Source organism: Cucurbitaria berberidis (assembly GCF_010015615.1).
Source record: "Cucurbitaria berberidis CBS 394.84 unplaced genomic scaffold K460scaffold_3, whole genome shotgun sequence".
NCBI lineage: Eukaryota > Fungi > Ascomycota > Dothideomycetes > Pleosporales > Cucurbitariaceae > Cucurbitaria > Cucurbitaria berberidis.
This window is the reverse complement of record NW_024468937.1, coordinates 5,563,227-5,584,323: the sequence shown is the minus strand read 5'-3', so window position 1 is coordinate 5,584,323 and position 21,097 is coordinate 5,563,227. Positions and strand designations below refer to the sequence as shown.

The following is a 21,097-nucleotide window of genomic DNA, read 5'->3' as shown; positions in this document are numbered from 1 at the left end:
CGGCCTTACGGAGAGCCTGATGCCACTGGGTGGACGAACGACAATCTCCCGCGCCTGACCACCAGCCTGGTAAAGCGCCCATGATGAATGGATAGTGGATAGAGCTTTTATCCGTTGTCTCCACCAAGATGAGGTACCCACCAAGCTTCAGCAATGATCGCACATTCTGGAGCGCGCTGTTGAGATCAGAAGCTTGTCCAAGCACATTTGAAGCAATGATAACCTTGCGCAGAGTCAGCATTACGAACCAATATAGAAAATTTTGAGACACATACATCGTATGCATGTGGAGAAAATCCTTGCTCGCTTGGGATTTGGTACATGTCAAACGCTTTGGCCGTCACTTTGCCGTGCTCCGTCTTAAAGCGATCGGACACATTCTCTAGAAGATGGTCCTCGATATCGGTGAAGGTATAGGATAGGTATGCTCCATCAAGGGCATTCAACACTGCTTGTGTTGAGGATCCAGTGCCACCACCTATCGCGTGGGAAGCACAAAGTTAGTTTGACTGTGCTATACATAGAAGAGGGGGAAAATCACCAATTTCGAGCAAATTCATACGCGGATAGCGATGAGACAGCTGCTTGACCAAGCGACCCAGGGAACGGTTGGATGAGGACAATGCGAGACTGTTAGCGAAAAAAGCATCTAGCAGCCCGTTCGACTGGAGCTCATCAACCAGACTCAACTTCCCGCGAATTGCAGACGGAAGGCTCTGCCCGATGCTTTTGATTATCTGCATATCAATATACTTGGAATACCTGGAGCGCATCAGCAACACAGTCAAAAGACGTTTACTGCCTAGCTTACCTTTGAACGAGTTCTGAAATATGATCCTCCTCATCTTGCGAGGCATTCCGACCACTCTGCAAAGTGGGAACCGACAATAGATGTTTGTAGTGTACCGTAATGTGTACTCGATCATACGAAGCAAGTGTCTCGTTCAGCTTGCGCCAATAGTAATGGGCCACTCGCTCGCAAGCCTCGGAAAGCCCCCACTCTTCCTTCTTAGCTTGCTCTTCGCCAAGGGCTAGTGCGCCATCAGGTGTGGCAGGGCCCCAGATAGTCTCGAAGAACATAGTCCGATCATCTTGGGCAGCGGTGTCCCCGAGTGCAACCATGGTTGCTCTTTCGACTTGGATGATGGGTTGTTCTCCTGCATCCTTGGTGGTTGAGAATACAACGTCGCCGCGCATCTCTTTGGAAGGGCTATCCGTCAGCCAGGCGTCAAAAGCTAACTTGGTCCCTTGCAAGCCTGCGTTCTCTCTCCCGCATCCCAATGGGTCCACGGAGATCTTCCCAATGCTGACGGGCAGGAATAGGGTCCAGAGCCTGCCATCACCGGGCCAGCAGTAAGCTCCGAAGAGTGCTTGAAAAGCATGGTCTAAAGCGCTTGGATGCACAAGCAACTTAGTATCAGCATGATCAGAGATATTCTGCTCGATCAGTCCGGTTGAGAAGTTCAGACGACGGCGCATGTTCGAAAACCCTCGAAACAGCTTCGTGTAGCCGTAACCGGTCTTCTCAAGAGATGTATAGAACCGATCGGTGTCGATGTCAATAAGATGAGCTGGTGTTGGATTCCTTGGTGGCAAGACAGCCTTTGAAATAGGCTCGTCACTGACGACGATGTTGATTTTTCCGCTACCAACCCTCGTGAGGGCCGTATGATCACGCAGCAGCTGTGCGGATATCGTAAATTCTGCTGTAATGAAGCCATTCTTTGTGAGAGTGCCAGCGTATTTCTTGACGTTCCAGATGTTGGTTACGGTTTCAATAGCCGCCTTTTCATCCTGGAACACAATGGCTCGACCAACGACGAGATCATTGATCTCAAGAAGCTGAATGTTCTCATCACGAGCAATGACTCGGGATGCCTCAAGAGCCACTATTTTTTCCAGGTTAGCGATCCATTTAGGTCGAGCTACAAAGAGGATGAAACTTACTGGATGCATAGCCAGCCGCTGGGAACACAACGTTTCCCTGGATCTGGTGACCCTCAAGCCAGGGTATCTCGCGAGTGCTGAGGAAGTTGCGCCATTGATACTCCTCTCCGTTCCCCTCGTCACATCGAGTGCCAAGAAGCTCGTGCATAGGATCTGGATGGGTTCGGAAGACTTTGCTTTTCCGGGATTCAAACCAGTACGGCTTGTCATGATCCCACGTATACGTTGGAAGACCTTTGAGGAGTTTTGGCTCAGTCGGGCCAAGGGCTAGCTGATGCAGGGATACAAAGTCCGTTTTTGACGGGCCTAGGTTTGACCAAATCGTGCCAAAGGTGTCTGAAACAGACTCGAGATCATTTTCGCCTCGTATCAAGGTACCCGAGTATGGCATTTCGATACCAATCTCGCCAAGTATTTGCATGATAGGCCCCTTGAGCGCCGGATGAGGTCCAATCTCGATAGCCTGATGGAACGGCCCGCCATTCTGCACAGCACTAGTGACGGCCTGGGAGAACAGCACAGTTTTAGCCATGTTGTCCCTCCAGTAAGTGGTAGTAAGAGAATTGTCAGGCTTGACCACGGCGCCATTAAGCACGCTAGAGTACCACGTACAGTCGCCGCTAGGGGTGTTGACCTTGATGCCCGCAGCCTGAAGGGATTGAACGTAGGGTTCCGCGCATGGGTGCATATGATGCGAATGATATGCCGTATCAACCTTGAGTAGCCGGGCGAATGTCTTCTGCTGATCCAGCGCCACTTTGACGTCTACGATGGCGTCTGCATCACCTGACAATGTCAAGCTAGATGGAGAGTTACAGGCAGCAAGCGTGATACGATTGGCAAACTCGTCGCTGTTGCAAAGCGCTATAGCCTCGTCGACGGAAATTCCGACAGCTAGCATAGCGCCTTGCTTGCCTCCAGAGCCTTGCGCAAGGGAAGCGTGATAGCCTCGGAGGTATGCTATCTTGATCGCATCAGTGGCAGAGATGATACCAGCTGCATGTGCTGCTGCGATCTCTCCGGAAGAGTGCCCCACGACTGCTGAGAACGTGATACCGGCACTTCGTAGAAGGTCGATGAGGATTACCTGCACTACCGTACAAAGAGGCTGTGAAAGTGCTGCTTCCTGGATACGAGTCAGGCCGGCATCTTTCGATAGCTCTTCCTTAATCTTCCAAGCTGGGCGGTACTGCTCCGGTAGCTGTTGCAAGGCGTCTTCCAACTGCTCGAGAAGCTGCCTTGCTCGTGGCACGTTGTTCAATAGTTGGGCACCCATTCTATTCAATACTGATCAGTATCACTTGTCCGCAAGATACAGTACATGGAAAACTTACTTCGCCCATTGGGCGCCTTGACCAGTAAAAACGCCAAGAACCTTCTTGTTTCCTGAGCTTGCTCGCACTCCAATCGTGGATCCAGGGATATCTCGAACACTATCTAGCTTTCTGTCGATTTTCTTGCAGAGGCTGCTAATGCTGGACGCTGACAATGAAAGCTTCACGGCAAAGGCGGACCGTCGATTACTCAACGTCCACGCGAGATCTGACATGTTGGTTTTAGGGTGAGCCTTGAGGTATTCACTGTACGAAGACAGTAACCTCTGTAATGCCGCTTCTGTGTAGGCAGAGAATAGGAAGGGCATGAGAGCTTGAGCGGTAAGCGGTTCTGCATCATTTGCTACGCTCTCGACCACTGGGGGGCTCTCGAGGACAGCGTGCGTATTTGCCCCACCAAAACCTAGAAACAATTGCAGTCAGTGGAAGTTGCTAATATCTGGAGCACTTCACATACCGAAGCTGTTCACGCTGGCCCTTCTTGGTGTACCGTCTGGCAATTGTGGCCAAGGGACGGAGTCGGTAGGCACCTCCAGCGGTCCATAGAAGGGTAAGATGTCGGGATTCAAGTTCTTGAAAAGCAAATTCGGAGAAATAATCCCCCTTTGAAGACTAAGCATGGCCTTCATGAGGCCAGCAAGACCAGCTGTCCCCTCTGTGTGTCCGATGATCGTTTTGATCCCTCCTACGTACAGTGGGTGCTTCTGAGTCGATGTGTCGAAATCAGGCCCAAAGAAAGTATCGAAAATGGCTTGAGCTTCTTGTGGATCTCCAGCCTTGGTACCAGTTCCGTGCGCTTCGAAGAACTGGGGCTGGTCTTCAGCGTTTCGCACATTCAAACCGATACTCTCGTATGTCTTGCGGATAAGGTCAGCTTGTGCTGTAGCACTAGGCATCGTGATGCCCTTGGTCCGACCATCCTGATTGACTCCCGTCTCTCTGATTATGCAGTCAATATGATCCCCATCTCGGATAGCATCGCTGAGACGTTTCAACACAACAGACACGAAGGCTTCACCGCGCCCATAGCCATCCACATCCGCGTCCCACATGGCAGATCTACCCTGGGACGACAGCATACTCAATTTACTCAGTCCGATAAAAAGCTCTGCGACTAATCAATGCTCACGAACGATCGGGAAGCTGGGATGTGCAATAGGGAGTATCACTTACCTGGTCCAAGGAACAAATTACCGCCAGCGGCGAGCGCTACTTGGCACTCGCCAGACCTCAAGCTTTTGACTGCCAGGTGAAGAGCCACCATGCTGGAGGAGCATGCAGTATCTATGGTCATAGATGGGCCATGCCAGTCAAAGATGTACGATACTCGATTGGAGATGATAGACCTCGAGGTCGAGGTTGCGAAGTATTGTGGGAAGGTGTCCACATCCCGCATCAGAACATCATTGTAATCTGATTGCATCACACCAGCGTAGAATGCCGTGTCTGACCCTTGGAGCTTTTCCATTGGCACTCCGGCATCTTCAAGCGATTCGTACACAGTCTCAAGGAGGAGGCGCTGTAGAGGATCGATAGATTCAGCTTCAATAGGTTTAATACCGAAAAAGCCAGTGTCGAAGAGGCGGTGATCTTCCTCGAGAAGGTATGCGTATTGACCGTTAGCAGTGCCATGATGTCGACCGTCGGGATGGAAGAACTTTTCCGCATTGTAGCGGTCGATCTTCCTAAGGAGGTCGCGCGGCTTGTGTAAAAGATCCCATAGTTTGGAGGGGGAGTTTGCTTTCCCTGGTAATCGACAGCCACTGCCAATGATAGCAATTGGTTCTGGGGGCTGTAAACTGCTGGCCATTGTGTATGCGTATCCCGAAAAAGTTGAATTATGAATATGTAATTATCTGACGGAACAGTATGTTGTCGTCTAACCACAATCTCTTTTGGCAGGTTTTGGTAGTTGGTAAAACTGCAGCAAGTTGTTGAATTCACGAGTTCTGACATTGCGTTAAGTTTACGTCAATACACTGCAACCAAGAATCGGATCTGTATTGCCAACACTACCGGCTTCCGACTTTCTTTGCCAGTCGGTACTTTTCAAATTCCCATATCTTGCCATCTTCGGAGGTCAATTCGAGCACTCGGTGCTCGTACCTTTCGATTTAGCTTCAGCAGGGATATGTATGACGCTGTCCACCCTCTGACGTCCTAGGGATCGCTAGTTGTTCGGTATGATGATATAGCGGTGGCGCCGACATCGGTGGATGATACCATTCCCGTTGTTGAATGTGTGCTACAAATCTAACGGATTGAGTAAGTCATAGTGGCTACTGGCACGGTCTGTGACCCACTGATTATGCATGTCTCATCTATATGACTGGACCAGCCGAAAGAGCGGCTAAAAGAGAAAGTCGAAACTAAGTGAAAACTAATGGAATCAAATGCATATAAGCTTACTGTGCTGCAGAGAGCATTCAGGTTACTTGAATCCTCCCTTAGGCAATGTGTTGCTACGCCAGCAGCACAAAATGGCTTCGGACCCACTACATGGTTCGGCATCCTTGCCGCACCCTACACGATTACAATTACGTGCCTTCGTTTGCACTATGACAAATTCGCCTCTCGGTCGATAACCTCGGAAGAACACAGCAAAATTCTGGATGGAAAGCATCTGAGTATTCTGTCTCAAATCCTTCTTATCGGACACTTTCAACCTCACCCCCAATGGACGCCACTATAGCCGACCCGGGTTGTTGGCAAGGAGAAAATGTCGATGAGATCGAGCATCTGCTTAATTTCGCTGGTCCAGTCAACAACGGAACCAATGCGAGGAACACGAACAGGTCGAGACCTGGCAGGCCGCTGGCCTGCACTAGATGCCACGCCCAGAAGCTCCGATGTGTTCGTTCGAATCTTGATCCGCATGCCTGCAATCGATGTCTGTCTGCGACTCTTGAATGTGTCGAACGACGGCCGCAACGGATGGGCAGACCAGTGGATGTCGGTACACAAGTATCTCAATCTCGAATTCGATCAAAACCCGGTCTATCTCAAAGTAGCAACATCGATAAAACACTGTGGTCTCCTATACGTACAGGAAGGCGACAGAGAAGCATTGATATTGGCCCCTCGAGCGCGTCCCCATCTGATATACGACTTGGGTTCGACTGTACCACAACGCCGTTTGTAGATGACGGTGCGTCCGGTCTTGAGTGGTGGACAAGATGCTTGATTCCCGAGGAACCATCTTTTTCCTATAGCACCGAAGGCAGTACCCAGACTGTCGACAGCTTTTTGATGATGTCAGATCAAAAGGCGGAAGAAATGAACTTCGGTTTGTCGTTTGTCGATTCCGAATCCATGGGTCTCTCCGACAAAGCACATGTGGACCGTCTATTAAAACCCAACGGCAAAAGCAAGTCTTCATTGGAATCTCATGAGATGTTGGACAGTGGACCGAACCTCGAATGTGTTCTCGACGACCCTGTCGAGCATCTATCGAACGTACACCTCAAACTCTACAAATGTCTCACATTGGCCAAGTCGGTGGAGAAGCAGATCAAACGTCAGCTTCGTGAAATGCCAAAGCCGCCCACAGAGCCCATCGATACAAGTTGGTCTGAACATTTATTTCACACGACGGAAGTTTTCATAAAAGCTCTGGCAGCTTATGCCAACGGCGTCAATCCTAGCGCGGACAACATCAGCGACATCGACATGATGAGGGACGGGCTGGACACGGAAAAAATTGTCCAAGTCGTCGATACGGCAACGGGGCTCATGATTGTGAGTAGCTATGTGCGTCTGCTGCAGATCTTCGATGTCTTGGTTCTTGCACTCGAGAAGTCGCTAGACATTGAGTTCCCCAGTGGGTATGTCCAGATTCGCTTTGGCGACTTCGTACCCACTGCGAACAAGGCTTTCGGCAGCCGCTTACTCGGACAGTACCTGCTGCATCTACTGAATAGCATGTCGGAAGTGGTTGGTAGGATCGTGGCATCGCGTCAGCCCTATGCTAAAGCCGTTAGTGACAGTCGAACGGTTGGGGCGGAGCTGAAGGAACGCATATTGTCATTATTGCAGTAACAAGGTGGATAGCGTGGGGGTAGGCTAACCAGAATCGGAATCGGTCGGCTCAACGGCACCGGGCCATGACATGGATTCCAAGGTTGATGCAGCCTCCCGTCGGTGGTCAGACGGGAGATGAAGGCCGAGCTGATGCGTCGGCCACATGCAAGTACATGTATACCTACATCTGAAATACATATATCTTGATAGACTTGATGAAAGAATAGCCTAGATCATAGACCATATGCGTAGTGCCTCCCCGAACTTTAAGGCTACGTACATTAAAGACCAATCCTCTCAGACACAAGCATGAGGTTGATTTGTCTGTCTCTCCTTTCTGCCTTGCCGGCCACCTCGGGCATACATGCCCCACCCCAAATTTTCCACGGGACCTCTGTGATCATTCAGCCAAGCACTGGCGCTACCTCCCCTGCCAATAGTACCATCACGACGGCCAACTTCTTCTGTTACATGACCAATCAAGGTTACATCAGCTTCGGATGGTAAGTCCTGAAAGATCCTATATGCGGTCCGAGCCGCAGCCGTTCCCCTCCCCCAACCACGATCTTAACAAAGTTGACCACTCATCTCGTTGGGAACAGGTGGGTTTCCCCCAGCTTGAATAGCAACACGTCTCATTACAAAGCCGACTCAGACGCCTACCACTGGTACGAATACTCGAAACTGGACACCTGCGACCAAGACGCTGGAACGTGCACGTTTCTGACGCAGAACTTCCTCGTGCGTAACTCCGCGGATGATGGTGTGGACCCTCTACCCTTCCCGTCCCGCCCCCTGACCTATGTCGTCCGCCCCCTGGACATTGGCAATGGTGACTACGGCCGCATTGCCCAGAGCTACATCGACGATGGTCAGCTGCAGGTGTACGCCGTGGGTACCCGACAGCTGCTTAGCGGCGAGCAGGTAGAGTCCGACGAGTGCAGGAAGGCTTTAGGGACACTACAACGTGTACAGAAACTATACGAGCCAAAACTGGGGTTCGAAATCGTGGATACTTGTGCTCAAAGAAGCCTTAGTAATAGCGCTAGGTTCCGTAAACAGCTTGGTGGCTGGTAAACGACGTAGCTTAGACTCTTGATTGAGCAACAGAAGAATATCTTTGGGGACTAGCCATTTTGCCCACAAGAATAAAGCAAATGATTCGTCATCTCGTATTGTCACTCTCCACAAGATTCAACAGCTGCTATGTAATGGTGGGTGACTTAAGATGAGCCGGAGCCTTCGCTAAACACAATGCCAACATCGGGTCGATGGATACATTATCGGCACCGGTTTACGAACACCGACCGAAACGCCGATACCGATGCAACTTGAGAATCTATGGCATGCCTCCAAACTAGTGCCAACTTGTAGCGGCGCGGATCTCCAAGGAGATGCCGCTGCAGGAATACTATTAACGCTGCCGCGTGTCAACAGCTGATGATGATGTTCATACCGTTGCTCATTAAACCTTTCTGGATTCAAGGTCAGTCCTTGCCAGCATTATTCTGTTAAGGATTCGAACTATTGATAATGGTGTTCTATCAAAAATTACTTTCACTCTTTGGAGTCACAAACCTTTCTATCCCTCCAAGCTGGAATACTCATGGGTCTACCAACATCACCCAGGACCTACTAGCCAAGCTTTCGCCAAATGCTTCAGTTACCACTGACTTGAGTTTTGCACCCCGCTGGAGTGACTATCACTCTCCCAGAGGCAGTAAATACGTGGTTCTTGTTGCGGAGGAGCAAGACGTTGTCGAGACTGTATGACCTGAGCATCCCCAGGTTGCATCTCTGCTTACTGAAACGTCGCCAGGTCAAATTTGCCAACGAAAACGACCTAAACTTTTTCGCTCAGGCAGGTGGACACGGATGGACGAGCTTTGACTGGGGAAAAAACGACATCATCATCAACCTTCGAGGACTGAACCAGGCAGTTGTGAACGAAGCAAAAGACGAGATTTTACTCGGAGGCGGTACACTGCAAGGCGAGGCTCTCGCAGAAGCAGCAGCAAACGATGTCTTCGTTGGTAAGGAAATGTTATTTTTCTGAGCGACGCTGTGACTGACAGGATTGTAGTGGCTGGAGGTTTCAACTGTGTCAGTGCGCTTGGAGTTGCTCTCGGTGGTGGCCTTGGACGTTGGATCAATCGCTATGGAATTCATGCAGACAACATCATCAAGGTGAACCTGGTCACCGCGGAAGGCGAACTGATTGAGGTGTCCGAAAATTCTCACCCGGACCTATTGTGGGCCATACGGGGTGCCGGTCCCAACTTCGGCATTGTCACGTCCGCCACCATGCAGGCCCATCCCATATTGAACAAAGGCCAGCTTTGGGAAGGTGAACTCACCTTCGCAGCCGACAAGCTGGAGAAATACATCGAAGCAATCAACACCATGAACTATACCGAGGATATGACTAACCATTGGCGCTTCGCATTAAATGAGCACGGCACGCCAGTCATTGTTGCCAATGTCTTTTTCATGAGTGGAGACGTCGAGGCAGCTCGAGCGGGCTTCAAAATCTTGTATGACCTTGAGCCAATTGCAGACACAACGGAAGTAAAGCAATACGCACATATAAACGACGGCAGAGACGCTCTTTGCGCACACGGTGGTCGCAAGCCAGCCTGGAGTGTCGGTCTCAAAAGTCTAGACTATCCTTCGTTCAAGACGATCCTCGACGAATTCGTCAAGTTCGTGGCGGACACCGGCATCATGACTACAATCATGCAGATCGAGTGCTACCATAACGACGCAATGCGGCGCATCGGCTCAGAAGGTGCTTCATATCCCTTCCGCGACATCAACTTCTACGCTTTGATAATCCCCGTATACGATGATGCTTCACTGGATCCAGTTGTCGAGACTTTTGGCTCTAGGGTTAATGACCTATGGAAAAGATCTAGTGGCTATGAGAAGCAAAGAACGTGAGTTGGGCGGCTTTCATCCTTTTTCAAAAAATATATACTAATTGAGTATCAACAGCTACATCAACTTCGCCCATGGCGACGAACCCCTGGAACAAGTCTACGGAGACAGTCTGTGTAGACTGTCGCAACTCAAGGGGAAATGGGACCCTCTGGGTAGATTCAACCAATGGTTCCCCATTCCTGTGCCAGTGAACGAGCTGTAAACTTGCAATGAGTCAATGACATGCATTCCTTCTGAAGATGTAGGTTCGGCAGGAATCATCAATCTTACGAAATTTGATAGCAGAAGCAGAGTAATACGCATGAGGGAACTTGTAATTCATTCATTAGGGGCATTTTTACATAGCTCCCAAGAAAGTTTGAACCGAAATGGAAGATTCAGACACGATTTATGGTTTATACTCGGCTGTTTGTCCAGTTCATGCCATAGGGATAGTGAGTTTTCGAGACACGCCACTTCTTGGCAAATGGCCATCCGATCGCAACAACATAATAGCAGGAGACCAGCTTCAATTTTTTCAAGCTACGTCAAAGACCGTAGAAATTTAAGTTTGATACCATGTGATCCTCTTGCCTAATTTCACTTGGATGAAACCTTTCGACGGGCTATCGCGTGTTCTGATCAACCTAGTGATGCTTATTTGTGTGTTACTATGCTGTGAAGTTCAAAAGATAGCATTTGTATTGGATGGAGGAACAGTCTCTGAGTGCGAGAGGATAATCTTCACCAGACAATGGCATTAAGAACAGATCGGCATGCGCAGAGCACTCGATGCACTCATGGCCAGACCATCCTAATGTCTTTCCCACGTAGCTGAACTAGTTCTGGTGCAAGCAGGAATCTCCAAGAAACACCCACAAATGGCATCAACCCCAAGCTTCTGTCGTCAATACGAGGCTCATGCAGTTGGCCTTCTTGGCGTTCGGAACTCCATTTGTCTCCGCGAGATATTGCATGGGCTACGGCGACATACTCGGACTCGGAATCGGAACTTCGTTCCATGCGTCCGGTTTCTTGGATGACCGAAGATGAATCCGCCGCAGACGTTAATTGTCCGCGTGTTGATAATCTGACCGGAGGCTTCTTGTTCACGCCGATATTCGGCTGGGATGAGGTTCCACTACTATGAGCCTATAAATTCCGCATGGGAAGTGATATATGGCTTTGGCATCTTTCTCAAACTACACCAAACACATGCAATTACGTAAGAAATAATGGAGAACTCCGCCATAATGCCAGTAAAGCGCCATATTCTATCCACCGCTACCTCGCAATCGTACGGTACAAGCAACACACCAGATGACGTTAGCAAAGCGCATACCGCTGCCCAAGAATTTGATGACGAAGCTGGATACGATGATGCATCATCGAGTTCAGAGGGGAGTGTACATGATCCTTCTAGCGTGAGGGCGAGGTTGAAGTTCATTTTCCCCGCACTATCCATTGGGGTGCGTCTTCTGTTTCTTCCATACTTGCGTTTCCCTCCCATCCTTGGATAGTTTCGTCAGGTTGACTGTGAATAACAGATCTTTCTGGCTGCCGCGGATCAAACCATAATCGTGTCCAGTTATGGTCGCATTGGAAGTGACTTGAACGCCCTCAATAAGACAACATGGCTGGCGACTGCGTACGTGCCCGCTCGACGAATCTAAGACGGGCGGTGACTGACAAATGCTCATAGATACTTCTGCACCACAACAGCACTACAACCGCTATATGGCCAATTGAGCAATGTGTTTGGTCGCAAGGCTTGTCTGCTCTTTGCTTACTTTGTCTTTGGCGCGGGCGCACTGTTCTGCGGACTGGCGCCGGATATGACCCAACTCATCATTGCGAGGGTATGTGCCTCCTTGCGATTGATCCTTGACGACGAACTGTACAGGCTGACGGGAAATTTTGATTATTTTAGGCGTTGACTGGGATAGGTGCCGGTGGAATCCTCACTACCGTCTCCATTCTCTTGAGTGACGTGGTCACTCTAGAAGAGCGGGGACTGTGGCAAGGCTATGTGAACATGGTCTTCGCCTGCGGAGCTGGTCTAGGAGCACCTTTGGGTTTGTTGCTTCCTAATGAATCTCAATGATGCCCGCAAGTTTCTGACTATGTCTCTTCAGGGGGTCTTTTGTCAGATGCTGTCGGTTGGCGGTGGTAAGTAACATTATAGATCGAAGGAGAGACACGTGGCGAGATTTCGCTTACGATCATATGTATCGAGCAGGGCTTTCATCGGTCAAGCACCATTGTGTGGAATCGCAGTTCTCCTTGTGGCGGTCCTCCTCCACGTACCGACCCATCAGCAACACGAGGACGACACTTCGTCCAAACTTGCCCGAATCGACTTCCTGGGCGCTATCAGCCTCATCATCTGGCTCGCATCACTGTTGGTGTTCCTCGATCACATGTCTGCCGGCATATATCACTGGCCTTCCTTCATCTGGTTAGGCGTCGCTATCACCTTCTTAGTCGTCTTCCTACGCGTGGAAGCAATAGTTACCAACCCTTTGATGCCACTACATCTGCTCTTCGGGCAAGTCTTCCTAGGAGCTTATCTCGCGCTCTTCTTCGGCAATGTCGCCTGGTACGGCGTCCTGTTCTACGTACCACTGTTGTATCAGGCGGTGGGTGGTTTTTCCGCTTCTGCGGCTGGCACGTTGCTGCTCCCAGGAATCGTAGCAGGCGTGATTGGTGGTCTAGCTTGCGGTACGATGATTAAGCGTAACAAAGGCACGGGATTCGCCAAAGCAGCTGGCATTTCGTATCCACTTGTCATAGCTTCATGCCTTGGCATTGCGCTGGGGTCAGGACTGTTTGGGGCCTCTATTCCCTTGGCTACAATCATTGCAATCCTGAGCGTGTGTCTTATTGTTGGGGGCTTAGGGAATGGCGGAGGTATGACATCTACACTTGTCGTGGTGGTTGCAGTAGCGAGGCCTGAAGATCAGGCTATTGTCACTGCATGTGTGTACTTCTACCGCCAGCTGGGAACGACTGTCGGACTCGCCGTCATATCTCTCGTGTTTCGCCAAGTCTTGGCATGGAGGCTCTTGAAGCGGCTTGCAGGCGCGCCTGACTTTGAGCTTGACACCGAAGAGACTGTCAAACGCGTGATCGAGTCACTAAAGTACTTAGGTAAGCTTCCAGCAGAGATACGAGCCATTGTGGAGATTTCGTATGGAGAAGCGTGCAAAGCTGCCTTGCTTGTCTGTATGGGGTTGGCTATTTGCGCCTTCATCAATGTCCCTTTCATCAGGGAGAAACGGTGCCGCTAGACAGCTAGAGAAGTAATTTTTGTTTACTTACAATGCCATTTTCAACGACAACATAACTCGGACATCATGACACAGTATGCATTGGATCCAATGCTGCGACTGATTGTCTTTCTGTCTAGATGACTGTCTCCGTTGCATTTAGCCTCTTCCATTCGAACCGTCTTGGCTAGCGGTGATGATACCATAGGGTCGAAGAATTGCACAACTTTTGACAGATTGATCACTACTGAGTCATGTTGTGTGATGCGTGTTTCTAACGGCGGATGCAGGACGGGATTAACGGCGGCACCGGGACCGACAGGCCGTGGACAGAATACGCCAATTCTACCCATTTGGTAATGATGTATACACACTTCTTCAAGTGCGGATTCTTAGCAGGGATCGGACGAGCTAAGCAGGGGTCGGCGAAAAAAAGCCACATATGATGAACAAAGGCTACCCGTTCCACATGCTGACTGCATATCCGCTTTCAGATCTGATAACCCTAACGCCCACGTACGAGTAAGGGGTACTCTTACGTCCGCGGTATACTCAACGTGTCACTGTCAGCTCTTATTTTCTGACCGGCTTTCCCATCGCGGTCGATAGTTACACGTTTAGCCAGACAGTCGATCTCAAGCCGCTGCGCGTCAACTGTGGGGTCCTGGGTGTCTACGGAGCTTCTTGGGACCCAGAAAGACCGGATATTGAGAGGTTTTCGAGAGGCTACGTTGAAAAACCCTGTAGGTCAACCTGAGGAGCTCGCCGAAGCTTATTTGTACTGTATGCAGGATATGTTTGTGCCCGAAAGTACTTTCAAATGCAACGGTGGGAGACGATTGGTTCAAATCGTATCTTTGTACGAAGAACGAAAACGAATGCAATAAAGAACTGCCTGAAGTGCATTATTTGTAGTGAAGGTTTAACACGATGAACGTTTACTTTCTGTACGCCATATGCTCAGAAAGCTCGGAAGAGAGTATGCTGAGTCTGTGATGTGATTATGGAACAACCACAAAGCCCGGTGGTCCCGCGCCCCACGATGCACATCTAGACATGATGTCCTTGATGCCATTTTGCTTGAGTTGAGTTGCAATTTCCACGTCCTGGTGCAGATAAAACATCACACCCTTCTTGAATTTAATGCCTATAGGGCCAAACGCTTCGGCTAGCCGTTCGAACACGAGAATCGTGAGGTCGAGGTCTTGTTGCAGAGAAAGATCTTTAGTCGGCAACTCCAAAGCCTGCGAGGTCAAGGGGATGCCTGGATTAAACATCGGCGTTAAAAGTCCGCCATCCGTTCTGTTGGCGGTGTCGCTTGATTGAGTCGGCACCAGATATTCGATGATGAGTATACGGGAGCTGCAGAAGAGGGCTGACGCAATATGTGGATTGAGCAGCAGATCTGTCGAGATAGCTCCTGCCTCTCGAATCAAGGCGACTGTATTGCGAGCCGCCGTGAGACAATAATGCCAGTGTGTGACTCCAGTGCTATTATCATCCGCGTCCTTGCCATGGTATAGGAAGATGGTATTGATGCTCATAACAACGTTCAACCACACAATACTCCTCAGGTGTTCAAATGGCGCGGCTGAGAGGCTAGTGACCGATCGTGGAAGGCACAGTCTCAGATTAACGAGACAGCCTTCGAGTTGACGGAAGCCTATCTCCTTCTCACTGTGGTCTAAGTTATCGGAGTGGTGATAATGAGCTACAATATGGCCTAATAGCATATATGCTAGTATCATGTAGTGCAACCCGTTCTCACGCTTCGTTCGGGTTGCTACTGTGCGAACAGAGTTGAGTAATTTGTTGAGAGAGGATGTGAATTGAACGACTGTCGCCTTGTCGTCACGGATTGATTGCTGAAACTGGTCCTCGTCCATAGGCAAGTTCACATTAACATACCTGTCTTCTATGTTGTGCACGAGGCCAACGGGAAAACATAGCCCACGGTCAAGAATATAAAGAGTCCATATGACTCTTCGAATTGATTCTCGTTGAATCCAATCTTGGGGTAATGGAGGCGCGCTCGGCATAGCTTTGCCATAGTCGCCGTCCAGCCGATGGTAGCCTAGGGCTACGACCTGCCTCCAAGCCTTTCCGAGAGTAAGCCAGGCCGAATTGAAGTCGTTGATCATCATCCCTTGGAATATGAGACAGACAGCAGCCTGTAGAGTAGAGAGTGGGTGGGTAGGTAAGTGATCGGTCGAAGCGTATTTCTCTTTAGCTTCCTTGTACCACCGAACCCTCGAAGCTATCACCGAACTTTCCTGTCGCTCACAAGTTGCGAGAGATATGACAGCAAAGATGAGAGCGGATGAATGGCCCTCGGTATTCATTTTGTCTAGGGAATCCCGAAAAGTCGACCTATGGAGGATCGGCAGAAAGTGGTGGACTCGGCGGAAGTACACGTCAGCCAGCTCTATCAGCTCGGTTCGGTCCGGTAAAGATGTGGCTTCTATTGCCAAATTACTAGATCCCACAGACTGAGTTTGGTTGAGGGTTTCATTGAGTGGCGTGCCGAGGTTGAAGTAATGACTTGAAAAGCCATCCGGCCAATGTGGCTGCCAGGTAATGCCGTTCTGCTCTTCTTCAATAGCCCAGGGAAGCATCGGCTGGGAATCCATACTTATGGTTGAGGCAAGGCTTTGGATGGCCCTCGAAGACGGAAAGACATTGTTGAACTCAAATGCCGATGGGTCCACGGGGTTCTGGGTAGTTGAATCTATGGCAGGTGTCGGCCCCGGCAATAGCGATGTAAATGCCATAGACCAAGGACTCGGGGGCGGGTCATGTCCAACGTCAATGAATATTGGATCCACTATTGATTGGGGAGACGTGGAGACGCTTGGATATCGACAGCGAACTTTTCGTTGGCGACAAGAAGAGCAGACCGGATGCTGACCCTACAAGATAGTCAGTCCTGAGTCCACAGTGCGATCATGAAGTAACCTAAGGAAAGACTGCGCGGGGGGAATCAGTAGTTGCGAACTCGGACATACATCGCATCGCTTCTTCCGCGCCCGACAGGGACTACACACAATCTTTCGACCGGACTCGGTTGTGTTGGACATGCCCCAAATCTGGTTAACGGACGACTGTTATGGGATCTGTGCTGCGACTATTGACATTAGGACGCTTTATGGACAGGCAAGCTCGTTTCGTGGTTCGTGGTACGTGGTTCGTTGTTCGCTGTATTGCGTACTCCGTACCGAGCTTTCGCCGGAGCTAAGAGCGCGTATTAGTGTGGTTTTCCTTGGCGCACGTGCACTAATCAAACCAAAGGTTAGAGAGAAGGAGAGTGTTTAAGGCTCGCCAGAGCTCTCGGTCAAAGTGTAGAGGCGGTGTTGCAATCTGAACCACGGAACTGAACACTGGAAATGATCTACCGGGACTCAACCATTGACAAAGGTTGGAGTTATAGCATAGAGTAGTCTTCTCTCGGAGGTGAGACATTCACCAACATGTATACAGGTTCAACACTGGTTTTGCTAAAGAAAAGAACGATTTCAAAAGCGCCTAGGCCCTAGTTAAACTATGGCTGGTTCCGTGAAGGTACTTTGAGTAACTAGCTTGCTACAATCTCAAATACCTTTAGTAACTGTGTCTATCATTACTTTCTTCTTCATCTTTTAAGTTAAGGAATCGAAAGGTACTGAAGACATGCAGGCTGAGCTGTAGGGACAGACTGAATAGACACTGGATCCGGCAAATACATAGGCTTTTTGCCCCTTTCTTGACGCTGTCGAATGAATAACCGAGTAATGCTATAGCGAGCGCAGTACGCCATGCCGCAGGATGTCATTAGTAGCGAAGACGTCGAGGTTCCTGATTGCAGCAACTTGAAGCATCATCGCTCTATAGTTCAATAGAGACGATCCAAAGATTGTGCACCATAATCCAGGCATTTGAGGGGCCTACGCTGCCATTCACGTATCTGTGATGTTTGCAAAACTCTCTGAGGCCTTTCTAGTCCCAGTGCTTTCATATCGGTTCTACTGTATTACCCTGAGTCGTCGCAAATCCTCCCGAAACTAACCGAGTGCCTGCACCCCATATTATCACCCTATCGCCGACTTTACTACCTTTACCGTAGTACTTCTCCACTCTACTCCTGTCGTGCCGCCCACCTGTGGTTGAACGCGTTCCGCCCCTGTTCCTCAAGTCGCGCCAAGGTCTCCTTGTCCGTGTTATCTCTCTACAAGGCGTGGACCCGCTCTTCCAATTTCCTAATGTTGTGGTTTGTTTTGGATAGCTCGAGCTTAGCTCTTAGGTTAGACTGCTTGAGTTCGAGCTCAAGTTTGGAAAGACCATCAATCAGAGTCGCGTTCTCCTGCTACAAAGCCTCAAGTTCTTCTCTCAGAGCCAAATGATCGTCTTTAAACACCGCAAGTTACAGTCTTGAGGCTGTCATCTCTATCTTCAAGGTGGTATGAATTTCTTCTAGAGTTGCGTGCTTCTGTTCCAAGACTGCAGTCACTTTTCTTTTCAGGATCTGAGCTTCCTTACCAACCACTTCAGCTTTCTCAAACCTTACTCCGAGTTCTTTAAGACCGTGCTTGAAGGTCTTAATCCCAGCTTCATCGGACAGCGATGCAGGATTGTTGCTGTTCGAGAGCCTCCCTGGCTTTTCTATGCACTATTAGTAGGGCTGTTATTGTATATGACGCTATATATGTCATACCGATCACTAGAATACGAGATATGTTCGGCGCAACTTTCTCAATGCTGGCCTTTTAGGTTCCTACGAGCATTGCAAGCATTAGACCTGAAGTTTCATGTGCAGCCCGGGTCGATTGTCGAAGCAATTCGATTGAGGGCCTTATGAGTGGGCGATCTAGTCTTATTGTTGAGGACGAGAATATTGGGTGGTTCTTGATCACTTGCGAAGTATCTAGCGATCATTAGATACCCGACAACCGATCTTTGAACCTTCACTTACGGGCTCTTTAAGTCGCTCACGTTGATGACCGCTGAATTCTCCCACGGAACAAGTGTGGGTTCTCGTTCGAGGCATGCTTGATGGCTTTGGCAGCGAGGTAATATCTCGATGTTGCTTCGATCTCAAGAGAAATCTCTACGGGGGTGGACTTCGACCTGTCGCAGTCGGAAACAATTCGAACACATCCATGTATGTCGGACCGTAAGACTTCGACCAGGCCCAAAGCGTGGTAACACGGAGAACGCGTCCATTGCGCACTAGACACGCCTATAGCAAGGTGTTCTCCATGAAATCCAAAAGCCGAACCTTCCCAGTGCCTGGAAACTTTGCAATCTTGCTGTGTGGTTCGAACTCGGTCACAAGAAGCCCCTCGATAGTTGTAGAGCCGGGTATATTTACCACTCCCTCGTAATCTTCAAGGGAGAAGCATCCCGGATCGACAGGGGAGCGAAATTCTCTGTGAAACTCGCTTTCGCCCACTTCTTGACTTCAGAGACATCTATGAACCTCGCGAGAAGCTGCTCAGGAAGCTCCATGACGAGCTCAAGCGGAGGCTGGACGGCTTGAAACGAATGAGCCGGATCACAAAAGGTGGGGCTCTGCGGATTGGATGATTATTGTGTCAAGTAATGGCTACAGTCGTGAAAAGAGGCGTTATGTGATCAGTGGTAGCCGTTTTCTCTGTGCGCTCATTCACGCCCTGACCAGCTACTCCTACGCATCACCGGGCTAGCACTTGAGGCCTCCTTACAGTCGTCCACCTTTGATGACCCGCACGCCCTCGCATTGTGGTAGCCTTCTGGTAGCTTACTAAAGCTGTGATTTGTCTGAAGACGATGATGCTTTTTCCAGAATGAAACGCCTAAACGGCCACATTGTGATTCAACACAAATGCGGTCAGCCTTTGATATCCTGGGTTCATGTAAAGATGGTATACGAATAACACCAACCCTTCAAGCGATGCGTCCGTGCGTCTAGGTAAAGCGTCCTTCATATTGTCGGCTGTACGTACCATTCCCCAGAAGGAAGTGACAATAGTCGCAGAGTTATATCGGCACCAACCTCTGCAGATTTGATGATGTGGGACAATCATGTCGGTCGCGAAAGGGAAGTCGCGATATGACGTGCGCGGAAGCGGGGCTGAACTAAACCCCTCGTAGATCGCTCGGGTATAGCTCATGTGTATTAATCATCAACTACGCAACCCCCAAATTTACTTCAAAAGCTTCAATTAGCTGTCGTCTTACATGAAAACCCTCACCTCGAGTTCCCTGATCCATGACTCTAGCTTCACACGCTACTAGGACTACTAGATTACTCATCAGCCCTTCAATTGCTTCAGCAAGACTAGCTTCGTTCCGCTCGCATCTCGGCTTAAGAGGTGGAATCATAAGAACAATGTCGTCCCTCCCCAAGACAATGAAAGCCGTCCAGATCGAGAAAACAGGTGGAACAGATGTTTTGCAGTACAAGACGGACGTCCCAGTTCCCCAGCTGAAAGAAGGCGAAGTACTGGTCAAGAACGAGTTCATCGGCATCAACTTCATCGACACGTGAGCTTTCCATTTGCTCTCCTCCGTTATATATGCACTAACGAGAATGCAGGTACTTCCGCTCAGGGATCTACAAACCCCCGACGTTCCCTTACATTCTCGGCCGCGAAGGCAGCGGTACAGTCGCCGCAATCGGCGCCAATGTGCCTTCTGATTTACAGGTCGGCACTAGAGTTGCCTACATGGGCCAGTATGCGTACGCTGAATATGTCCCCGTGGCCTCTGACTACACCATCCCGATCCCGGATTCTATCGATACTAAGACAGCAGCTGCTTCTCTCCTGCAAGCGCTGACTGCCGTGACGTTGATCAGGGATGCATATCCTGTGCAGAAAGGTGACTGGATTCTCGTCACAGCCGCCGCTGGTGGAGTTGGGTTGTGGCTGGTTCAGTTGTTGAAGGCGGTCGGGGCCAGGGTCATTGCCACGGCGAGCACGGAGGAGAAGAGAAACCTAGCAAAAGCTAATGGCGCGGAGGTACTTTTGGAGTACCACGAGGAGGATCGGCAGGTGTTTGTCAAGAAAGTTCTTGAGATCACGGGTGGTGAGGGCGTTCACGCAGTCTTCGATTCAGTCGGCAAAGCTACGTTTGACAGTAGCCTGGCAACCGTTAGGCGGAAGGGAACTATGGTGAGCTTTGGAAATGCGAGTGGCCCTGTTGAGGGCTTTGCGCTTGCGTAAGTCTCCCCCCCTGCATCTTTCGAGTAAAAGAGAATTAACGACGTCACAGGCGACTATCACCTAAGAACGTAAAGCTTCTCCGCCCCACGCTTTTCAACTACATCGCCACGCGGGAGGAGCTCCAAACTGCTGCAAAGGAGCTCTGGAACTTCATCGAGAAGGACGGGCTGAATGTCAAGATTCACGACGTGTATCCACTGAGCGATATCGTCCGCGCGACCCAGGATATTGAGAGCAGGAAGACGACGGGCAAGTTGGTATTGACGCCATGATCTAGTGCACTGAGTAGGCCTGTCTCCAATTTAACCTGGGAGGTACAAACAAAGCTTCATAATTTAAATGCATTGTGTCGATGAAGCCTAAGACGCGTACCCATAACAATAAATCAGCGCCCCAAGCAATGCTCGCTCCTGATCGTTGACGCCCAACT

General features: G+C 49.8%; 7 protein-coding genes across 7 annotated transcripts; 5 read left to right on the top strand and 2 right to left on the bottom strand.

The window, feature by feature from the left end:
• Positions 1 to 616: 616 nt before the first annotated feature.
• On the bottom strand, positions 617 to 5,091 carry K460DRAFT_335722 (polyketide synthetase; the record flags this gene model as incomplete). The annotated part of the gene is made up of 5 exons (XM_040930955.1): positions 617 to 1,889; positions 1,948 to 3,224; positions 3,282 to 3,684; positions 3,739 to 4,389; positions 4,455 to 5,091. The coding sequence occupies 5 exons, from the start codon at positions 5,089 to 5,091 to the stop codon at positions 808 to 810; spliced, it is 4,050 nt and encodes a 1,349-aa protein (XP_040789153.1). The 3' UTR covers positions 617 to 807.
• An 866-nt stretch (positions 5,092 to 5,957) lies between these two features.
• Positions 5,958 to 7,319, top strand: K460DRAFT_406788 (uncharacterized protein; the record flags this gene model as incomplete). The annotated part of the gene is made up of 1 exon (XM_040936995.1): positions 5,958 to 7,319. The coding sequence occupies one exon, from the start codon at positions 5,958 to 5,960 to the stop codon at positions 7,317 to 7,319; it is 1,362 nt and encodes a 453-aa protein (XP_040789152.1).
• Positions 7,320 to 7,521: 202 nt separating this feature from the next.
• K460DRAFT_395950 (uncharacterized protein) lies at positions 7,522 to 8,475 on the top strand. Its single transcript, XM_040936073.1, has 2 exons — positions 7,522 to 7,804; positions 7,904 to 8,475. The coding sequence occupies exons 1-2, from the start codon at positions 7,611 to 7,613 to the stop codon at positions 8,376 to 8,378; spliced, it is 669 nt and encodes a 222-aa protein (XP_040789151.1). The 5' UTR covers positions 7,522 to 7,610; the 3' UTR covers positions 8,379 to 8,475.
• A 359-nt stretch (positions 8,476 to 8,834) lies between these two features.
• Positions 8,835 to 10,627, top strand: K460DRAFT_417635 (FAD-binding domain-containing protein; the record flags this gene model as incomplete). Its single annotated transcript, XM_040937897.1, has 4 exons — positions 8,835 to 9,068; positions 9,121 to 9,334; positions 9,385 to 10,237; positions 10,296 to 10,627. 4 exons carry the CDS (start codon positions 8,835 to 8,837, stop codon positions 10,441 to 10,443), a joined length of 1,449 nt encoding a protein of 482 aa, XP_040789150.1. The 3' UTR covers positions 10,444 to 10,627.
• Positions 10,628 to 11,644: 1,017 nt separating this feature from the next.
• On the top strand, positions 11,645 to 13,501 carry K460DRAFT_238817 (MFS general substrate transporter; the record flags this gene model as incomplete). Its single annotated transcript, XM_040927302.1, has 6 exons — positions 11,645 to 11,689; positions 11,768 to 11,868; positions 11,923 to 12,079; positions 12,151 to 12,295; positions 12,356 to 12,389; positions 12,460 to 13,501. Coding segments are annotated over 6 exons (1,524 nt in total), but the record flags the coding sequence as incomplete, so codon positions are not given.
• A 665-nt stretch (positions 13,502 to 14,166) lies between these two features.
• Positions 14,167 to 16,678, bottom strand: K460DRAFT_126612 (uncharacterized protein). Its single transcript, XM_040926654.1, has 2 exons — positions 16,495 to 16,678; positions 14,167 to 16,398 (listed from the first exon to the last, which is right to left on the bottom strand). Exons 1-2 carry the CDS (start codon positions 16,564 to 16,566, stop codon positions 14,491 to 14,493), a joined length of 1,980 nt encoding a protein of 659 aa, XP_040789148.1. The 5' UTR covers positions 16,567 to 16,678; the 3' UTR covers positions 14,167 to 14,490.
• A 3,154-nt stretch (positions 16,679 to 19,832) lies between these two features.
• K460DRAFT_406783 (NAD(P)-binding protein) lies at positions 19,833 to 20,939 on the top strand (the record flags this gene model as incomplete). Its single annotated transcript, XM_040936994.1, has 3 exons — positions 19,833 to 19,987; positions 20,040 to 20,663; positions 20,717 to 20,939. The coding sequence occupies 3 exons, from the start codon at positions 19,833 to 19,835 to the stop codon at positions 20,937 to 20,939; spliced, it is 1,002 nt and encodes a 333-aa protein (XP_040789147.1).
• Positions 20,940 to 21,097: the final 158 nt, after the last annotated feature.